At 45.2% G+C, this 9167-nt stretch overlaps 1 protein-coding gene across 1 annotated transcript; it reads left to right on the top strand.

Moving 5' to 3' along the window:
* The first annotated feature begins 942 nt into the window (after positions 1-942).
* Positions 943-7134, top strand: Edn1 (endothelin 1). Its single transcript, XM_041632827.1, has 5 exons — positions 943-1232; positions 2807-2975; positions 4288-4446; positions 4602-4715; positions 5886-7134. Exons 1-5 carry the CDS (start codon positions 1169-1171, stop codon positions 5986-5988), a joined length of 609 nt encoding a protein of 202 aa, XP_041488761.1. The 5' UTR covers positions 943-1168; the 3' UTR covers positions 5989-7134.
* Positions 7135-9167: the final 2033 nt, after the last annotated feature.

The raw sequence follows: 9167 nt of genomic DNA, 5'->3' as shown, positions 1-9167 counted from the left end.
TCTCGAGATCCGGCCGGATAGCCCGACAATTGCCAGGGAGAGTGGGCGCAAGAAATATTTAGTGTGGGACTGGTGGGGTACTTCTAATCAGTGATCCTAGGAAAACAAGGATGTGCCTAACAAAATAAAATTACAGTTGTTTTTCTTATCATTATTATTTAATTTTTTCCTTGTTAACTCTTTACGGACTCTTTCTCACATGAGAAGAATTTTATTTGAGAGAGAGAGAGAGAGAGAGAGAGAGAGAGAGAGAGAGAGAGAGAGAGAGAGAGAGAGAGAGAGAGAGACAGAGACAGAGAGAGACAGAGAGAGAGAGAGAGAGAGAGAGAGAGAGAGAGAGATACAGTCTTAGTTGAGGAAGGGGGTCTTTGAAAAGTAGGCTAATCTTCCAAAATAATCTGATTCTCCAGTACCAGGGAGTGAACAGCAAAGAGGGCGAGCGTCCCCTTGTTTATCCCGTTTAAAACTCAAAAAGACATAAAAGGAAAATGAAGCGAACAATGACCACCACTCCCCCACCCCCACCCCCCCGCGCTCACAATACAATCTATTTCATTGTACTTCATACTTTTCATTCCAATGGGGTGACTTTTCTCCTGGAGAACCTCTTGATTCTTGAACTCTGGGGCTGGCAGCCTGCAAAGGGAAGCGGGCTGCCGCTCAGCGCAGGTTTTGCAGAGGTCTCTGTCTAGTGGGTGTTTTCTTTTGCTTAGCCCTGCCCCTGGATTGTCAGACGGCGGGCGTCTGCCTCTGAAGTTAGCCGTGATTTCCTCTAGAGCCTGGCCTTATCTCCGGCTGCACGTTGCCTGTGGGTGACTAATCACACAATAACATTGTCTAGGGCTGGAATAAAGTCGGAGCTGTTTACCCCCCACTCTATAGGGGTTCAATATAAAAAGCCGTCCCAGAGCCGTCCGAGTCAGACGCGTTCCTGCACTGGCGCTGTGAGCTAGACTCGCTCTGCGCTGCAGTCCTCGCGCACCGCCTCCCCAGCTGCCCGCGACGCTTTCGCTCTGGTGAAAGGGCCACTTGCTGAGGACCGCGCCGAGATCTCAATTACCAGAGGCGATCGGAGCGATCACACGCCGTCCTCTTCGTTTTGCATTGAGCTCCATTTGCAACCGAGTTTTTTTTCTTCCTCTTCTTCTTTTGATCCCTTTGCAGAAGAATGGATTATTTTCCCGTGATCTTCTCGCTGCTGTTTGTGGCTTTCCAAGGAGCTCCAGAAACAGGTAGGCACAACTTGCAAATCTTTGTGCTCCAGCGCAGCGCTGTTCTCGCTTCTGTTTTTCACCCTTCTTCTTATTTTTATTTTATTTTTACCGCACCTCGAACAGCAAGTGCCTTGCAATTACTTCTGTGTCCCAGTGAAGGAAATAAAATACAACCGACTTCAGGCAAATAGCCCACAGCTTCAAAATAATGTAGCAATATTGCTGAGTAGCTACAACTGAGGCAAAGATATATCTGAAATACGTGTGTTTAGGGTTACACGGTGCATTTAGGAGCTTATTCAAACGCCGTCTTGATAGGGTGTTAATGTGTAAAATATTTAAACACTCCAGCTTAAAGCCAAGGAATTTTATTCAGGTCATGCGAGCACAATGAGAGCAGTGAAATCACCTGCCGATCAACCCTGTGCTGCGCAACCCCGCGGGCGGTTTCAGGGCGAAGCACATGTTTTCTTTAAAATCTGTCACTATTGACTTAAGGTTTCATTTGGCAGATTTTTGGCATCCTCGAACAGCGTGAGCTCTATTTTCAGTTGTATTCACCTGTCTTGGGAGGGGAGCTGGGATCATTCTTGCCTGCTTAAGGAATTAGACAGTATAAGGCACATCTGCTCGGCTCCTCTCCCAACCTTATTTTTTTAGGGTCACTGCGTTTTTTTCTTTTTTCTTTTTCTTTTTTCATGACGCTAACCAAAGAGAAAGGATGTCAAAGGGATGAAAACCCTGGAATGTGCCTGATCGTTTGAAATGAACAAAATCAGGCAGATAAGCTGCAGGGCTAAATTTTCAACGGAAAGAGGAGATGCTGTATTGGGCCGGAGGGTGTCATGTCCCGGTGCAAGTCTGCTGCCCAAAGATTCTGAGTTCTGAACCCACAGAGCACTTCCCTAGGTTCCTGCACTGTATCTTGTCTCCCACCAGCAGTGACTACTGCAAAGTTAATGTCTCTTCTGTGGCTAGTCATTTTCAGGATGCTCTTGCTTTCTACTTAATATTAAAGGCGTCCATAGTCATCTAGACCACTCTGTGCCCCTACACAAGCTGGGAAATAGTGGGGACCCCTAAAGGAAATGTTATTATGGGTACAGAGGTGGCCCCAGTTTGAAATAGGCTGTCTATCTTATTTATTTGTGGCCACATGCCAGTTAAAACTACGGAAGCTGGGAGTTATGCCATCCTTAATCTCAGGTGTGGGCTCCCTAAAATTCCACCAGATAGAACAGCAGTACAGTATCCCTTTCAAAGCTTCTTCAAAATGCTGGGGAGTCCTTCCCTAGTTGTTTATCTCCTCTCTCTCTCTCTCTCTCTCTCTCTCTCTGTGTGTGTGTGTGTGTGTGTGTGTGTGTATGTGTGTGTAACCTCCCTGCAGGTGGATAAGCCTGCCAGGGTAAGGGTGAAGTCCTGTTAAGCATGGAGAACAAAGAAAGCCCTTTCTTTCTGTTTGTGTTTCTGGCTAAAGGCGGCTGTATGCCTTGTCTGCTTCTATTTGCGCTGCTAGATCTGGCCTGAATACGATGATGCAGGTGCTTGGGATGGTTGAGAGACCCATATCAACCTTCTGTTTCTCTTCACAGCTGTCTTGGGAGCAGAGCTCAGCACCCGAGCTGAGAATGGAGGGGAGAACCCCCCTCCCAGCACACCCTGGAGACACCGAAGGTCCAAGCGTTGCTCCTGTTCCTCCTTGATGGACAAGGAGTGTGTCTACTTCTGCCACTTGGACATCATCTGGGTCAACACTCCCGAGTGAGTCTCTAGAGGGCATTGTAACTCTAGCTGTCCTTTGATTCTGGCTTCTGGGGGTTGAAGTCCCTCTTCTGGGGAGCTCCAGGCTTTAGCATTGCTCATGACAAGAACGTGCCTCCCAAGAGAAATGATGCTGAGACAGGTCAGCTTGGTGCTAGTTACCTAGCGGAGGGTCTTCTGAGGTGTTGGGAACCAGGCTGCCTACCGTGGGGCAGATGGAAGGGCTGAGGACAAGTAGGAATGTGTTGTACATTTCAAGGCAAGGAAGGGGGTCTTAGCAGGAGACTCTTTCTTGGGTTTTGGGGACCAAATAGTCCAAGTCCTGTAGGCTAGTTCACACTGTACTTTCTCCAAGGGGGCACATTGTCATCTGTCCCAGAGGGGAGACCTAGTGGGAAAGTAGAGAGCTGTAATGCTTTTGTTTTACCTATGGAAAAACTAAGAAACCAAATGTTGAAGTCCCTTGAGAAGAAACGAATTGGTGGCAGGGTTAGAGTAGAGCCCTGAACTTCTGGCTTCTTGCCTTGTCTTTAGAAAGCTGCATTTCAAGGCAGAGATCAGAACACTGGTTACAGGGTTCTCTTCTACCTTCTAGGTGAACAAAGGCTGTTTCACCCTGAGCCCCCTACACTAGTCCTCTCATCAGAAGCAATCATAAGAAAGAACAAACACATTTATTCTGTCTACAATGGCTGGCCAAATTCCAAACCAAACCAGACCCAAGCCACTTTGGACCTAATCCTTAGTACAGGGTCTACCAAGGAGTGTGTTCCTCGCTGTAAGAACTGAAATGGACCCATTGCAAGTGACTGGATAGCATTTTGATGCCAGGTCCTTCATACTCATGAGTTCTTACTAGACCTGAGGAGCAGTGTCCCAGCATACCTCGCTCCATCAGGCAACATGTCTACATTATTACACATGACTGAAGTAGAAAAATCTTGTGTTACGGTTTTACTTCAGCACCCCCCCCCCATTTTCCTCCCTCCACCCATAGCACACACTAGAAAAGGAAGAAAACACAGAGCAGAAATCCAAAAAGAGGTGTTATCATTTGGGACAAAGCTGTGTCTAGAAGAAAAGGAATATTGTTAAGTATTAAGACAGAATTTCATGGAATCAGAATAAAAGCTGGTGTGCTCCCATCTGGGGACATACACTGAGGGTCACTGATGGGCAAACATGTCACATAGCTTCCTCACTTCCTATCATGAGCTGGCCGAATGCGTTCTGAGTTGTATGCTCAATGGATGTGTCATTGGGAAGATTATTAATTAATCTACTCTCTTTTCCTTCTCTCATTCTGTAATAGGCGTGTTGTTCCATATGGCCTGGGAAGCCCTTCCCGGTCCAAGCGTTCCTTGAAGGACTTACTTTCCACGAAGGCCACAGACAACGGGAACAGATGTCAATGCGCTGACCAAAAGGACAAGAAGTGCTGGAATTTCTGTCAAGCAGGAAAAGACCTCAGGTGAGCGGAAGCCCATTTAGCTGTCGGTCATGTGCAGCCCACTGACTTTCTTCCTCGGTGACTGACCTCACTTTAGAGACAGTAGCAGGGACCTGGGGAGTCAAGGTGAACCTCCACAGACTGTCGCTAAAATGCTATTCCCTGTGTCTAAACAGAGCCCAAAATACCATGCAGAAAGGCTTAGAAGACTTCAAGAAAAGAAGAGCCTGTTCGAAGCTAGGAAAGAAGTGTATCTATCAGCAGCTGGTGGAAGGCAGGAAAATAAGAAGGTAAGAGGCTCGCAGTGATTGCTAACCCTGGACAACAGTGTTAAGGTCTCCCTCCTTGGTCCTTCCTGGTGGGAGAAAGGCTCCCATACAGCACAGAACCATCACGGTCTGTGGACTTCAATGAGTAAAGGGAAGGGCTCCTCAAATACTCGGGCCTTGAATGCAGAAGCCTGCCCACTGTGTCTTAGCACACACTGGTCTCTAGGTGAACCTTCCACACTGAGAGGCAGCTTTAGCATTTAAGCACATCTAGACTTTTTCCCCCTCTCTGGTTCTTCTATATTCTGCTTGCCTCAAGAAAACTAAAAGTCAGTCAAGGAAGATTTTTAAAATATGTATATATGTTATTTAAAAAGTAGCAGTTAATTATTCAAATGGCCAAAGGGAAATAAAGCCATTAGGTAAGGTTGGTGAGACTTAGACCTGTTCAGACCTGTTACATGTTCCTCTGTCTAGAAGCTTCTCCAAGAAATCCAGGGGCAAGATGTTTTGTGACCAAAGTGTTCTGATCCCAGTGTGACAGTGGGGAGGGATGCTGAGTTGGTTACTGCTTCTGTGTAGGATAGCCACAGTTGGCTCCCTTCACACCTGCCCCCCCACCAGGTTCGTTCTCCATTAGGTCACAGTTGCTGAAGACTGTACCAGTTTGTTACCTTGTCTGACATTAACTACTAAATTAATGTTATAGTTCTTCATCTGCTCCTACTCATAAGCACACACACACACACACACACACACACACACACACACACAGAAACACAATTAAATTAGTCATTTAGTTTTTTTTTTTTTAAAAAAACTGTATTTGCTCAGGTCTGCCACCCATGTATTAGCTTCCATTTCTTTTGTAAGTTAGAAGGTGCCAATATGCCATTTCTCCACAGAAGCAGAGGGTAGGTGGGAGCTATTTAAACATAGTATGTAGTGCCTAATTCCTCTTAGACACACTCATAGGATTCCTCTCTGCAGGAGTAAGCATAAACAGCAGGGTTTGTTCACAGAGGTCGGAGATGCTGCTGCAGGATTTATCAGCGAGTGAGAGGCTGGGAACTAGATGATGTGTTTGTGTCAAACTAAACTTAGAAGTTTCTTTAGTCAAAGTTTGATTGCTTTTCTTTCTATCTGTGTGTGCTTATATAACATTTATTTTCTCTTATCTGGTTTTAATAGGTTGGAGGCCATCAGCAATAGCATCAGGACATCTTTTCGTGTTGCAAAGTTGAAAGCTGAGCTCTATAGAGACCAGAAGTTGACACACAACAGAGCACACTGACTACGGAGCTTTTCTGTATTTTGGAAGCCATCACTTCCATAGAGCAAGGCAATGACGAACTAACTCTGCACTCTCCACGCTGGCTGGGTTCTCAGCAAGAGCATCCATCCTGCTTCTACAATTTCTTATTCCAGACTGGCAGAGGAGGCCCAGCATCCTTGTTCCAAACATTCCAAGAAAGGTTGAGATGTTCCCTAACCTGCCTTCATTCGCTTCTGCTGGTGGTGACTGCTTTTTGCCCCTTCTTGCTGTTTGGGGATGTCAGTGGACCTCTCAGGGAGCGGAGACATGATGACATTCTAAGGTGGCATCGTCCAGAGAGGAAGGAGATTCCACACCAGGGTGGAGTCTCTGCAGAAAGTCCCTCGGGAGTGTTTGTGTCTGACTCAGGCGCCTGGCACATTTCAGGGAAAAACTCCAAAGTCCATGCAAAAATTGTCTGAAGAATGCACAAATTGAAAACATACTCGAAGGACAAAACACTTGAGTTTAAAAAAAAAAAGTAAAAAAAAAATCAAAAAACAAAAAAAGGACAAAGGCTTTTTTTTTTAAGTTGTAGAATGCAAAACTCAAAGCAACTGTTACTACTGTACATTGGGCTGTGTTTCATGAATATGCATCTACCTCACCATACTGCAATGTCATGTATACTCCCCACCCTTAATAATTATTGCCTCCCTCTGTTCTCTCCTCTCCTGCCACCAGGCTCCCCAGCCCCTATACTGAATCCTCCCCTCATAGGAGTCTAGTCCAGTGTGTCCATCAGCGGTAGATGAAACATTTCTATGCTAATCTGCTAGCCCTGGTCTATGAGAGAGAAAGGATGACGAAATCCGGCCCCTGCCCTTGACCTTGGGAAACACAATGGTATAGAGTTGCTTGTGAAAGATCTTGAAAGTCGACTGCGCTGTAGAGCCGTCAAAGTTTGTTCCTGTATGTAACTGGGAAAAGGTTAGATTGAATGTTGATGTACTTATTTTTTTATCGTTATTTATATTCAAACGATTTATTCCTTATATTTACCATGTTGAATATATGTCTGGGCAGGCCATATTGGTCTATGTATTTTTTTAAATGTATTTCTGAATGAAATTGAGAACATGCTTTGTTTTGCCTGTCAAGGTAATGATTCTAGAAAAATAAATATTTTTCCCTACTGTACTTAGTTGTGAATTATTTCTGAAAACCCCAAGAAGTGATCATCCTGAAGGGAAATGGATCAAGCTGGCTTTCTAGGAAGGTTGAAATTAGAGAGAAAGTAGGACGTTGGCTTGATTTAAAAAGGAAACGATATGTTTATTAAAAACTGCTTTTATGAATAGTTATCCTTGCACAGTCATATAATCTGAAGAATTATAATAATATATCTAATATAATTATATACAATAATTACAAAGAAGATATTTGATAGTTACAAGTGTATGTATTTGTGCATAAAAATGCTTTTCAGATTGTGTTAAGGACCACAAAATAAAAGCTTTAAGTCCCGTCTTCCCGTGGAGTGCAGCCTCTTCCTCTTCTTTACCTGAAGATGTCCCCAGGGACACTGCCCATTAACCTTGCTTCTCCAGCCATTAGGCAGCATCCAACAGTTTAAGCTGATGGTGTGCTGAGAGGTGCTTTCTCCATAGTCCTGGGCTGGAGGACGTGATGGAAAGATGATCCTGCAGCGTAGGCGCCTAGACACAGCTCCTAAGCCCAGGGGCTGCTGTGAGAGCAAGGCCTGCTTGCTCCGGGGAGGCCACCAGCGCCTTTGAGTTGCTCGGAAGAATTTGTTTATCGAGGTACACTGAGAACTGCTGCTTCTTCCAAGCTCAGGACTGGAAGAGTGCCCCAGAAGTCGAGACACCAGGAGCTTATTTTAAGACACTACCCTCCCTCCCACACACTTTCTCTTCTCTGATTTTGCCAACTGCTGACAGAGACAGCATTGTAAATGGTCATATCAACAAAGACTCATAGGAGCTTGATGGGCTTCTAGAATCTTCATTGCCTCTTTCTAATAGAGACTGAGGGAATGCTCAGCATTTAACAGACATTAACTCTTAGTGATTAATGTTGCTCTAACAGTGACACCGTAGGACGATATCAAATGACAGTCTTCCGGCCTGCATGACCAACATCTGAGTTAGTTGACTACAATTCCTTTCATTCCCTATTAAATTATTAGCATTTAAATAATCTCAGTCTACGAAAGAAATGAGTGTAGAGATATTTGACTTCACCTGATGAATTGCTTGCTACTGTAAGACTCTCGGAGGATCTCTTAAAGCCCCAGCTACTTCCACAAGGTACTTGGACTGAACTTGGCTACAATTTACTATTGAGCAAACAATCCAACTCACTCCCTCAGAGGCACCTTTGGTCACTCAACGAGAGAGAGAGAGAGAGAGAGAGAGAGAGTTAGTTGGGGGGGGAGGTAGTTTCTTCTTTTTTTTTTTTAACAGTTTCAAGAAAAAGTCAAAGATGAAGGTGCTGAGGGGGGTACCAAGAAAATAAAGGCCAGGGCCTAGAGAACGTGAGTCTAAAGCATAGAAGCCGTAGCTGGGCTGGGAGAAGCCAAGGAATAAAACAGTTCAGGGAAGGTAGCAACTGGAATGATGGAGTTGCCATTTTTAAGCATTTAAACTCTATGTCCCTTTGCTTTTTGATCACTACGCCAGTAACTGCAAGATAGACACGAAGCTGCCTCTCTTTGGAATGTGGATCAGCAGCAGCAGAAGTTGGGAAGTTCGCAGGCAACCCGTGCTTTTCAGGCACTCAGAGGAATTTTGGACTTTGCAGTACTCAAATCCCACGAAAGCCTGAGGGCTGAGCTAATAGGATGGTCGGTCGTGCTTCCTCCAGTTTTTTGGAAAAAGCTTGCTCTCTGGCAATGCATTTAGGACAGATTTCTCTCTTCACTTTTAAGGACCCAGAGGGACTTTAATCTCGGGACTCCGAAGGAGAACGGAGCCTGTGCAGGAAGTGGTGACCTTTGGCAGAGACAGGGAGAGAGAATCCTACTAATGAGTCCTTCCTTTTCCCCAGGGATTAGCTTCTTTGGTGATGAAAACCATTGGTTTTAATTCCACCTGTGATCCTCCAGAACACATCAAGGCGCGCGGGGGGGGGGGGGGGGGGGTTGCATTCAGCTGGAGTTCCCTCAGAAAGAAACTTGCTAACATCACATTGGAGCC

Source organism: Microtus oregoni, unplaced genomic scaffold (genome assembly GCF_018167655.1).
Source record: "Microtus oregoni isolate MIOR12 unplaced genomic scaffold, Mior012 000042F_ref0000377, whole genome shotgun sequence".
Classification (NCBI taxonomy): domain Eukaryota; kingdom Metazoa; phylum Chordata; class Mammalia; order Rodentia; family Cricetidae; genus Microtus; species Microtus oregoni.
The sequence above is the reverse complement of the archived record's forward strand: the minus strand, read 5'-3'. Positions and strand labels throughout refer to the sequence as shown.

Excerpts from the sequence above, each read along its gene's own strand:
- Edn1 (XM_041632827.1), top strand. The coding sequence starts at position 1,169 with ATGGATTATTTTCCCGTGATCTTCTCGCTGCTGTTTGTGGCTTTCCAA. Across the intron at positions 4,447-4,601 it reads CAAGCAGGAAAAGACCTCAG|AGCCCAAAATACCATGCAGA; the intron begins GTGAGCGGAAGC and ends GTGTCTAAACAG. Across the intron at positions 4,716-5,885 it reads GAAGGCAGGAAAATAAGAAG|GTTGGAGGCCATCAGCAATA; the intron begins GTAAGAGGCTCG and ends TGGTTTTAATAG.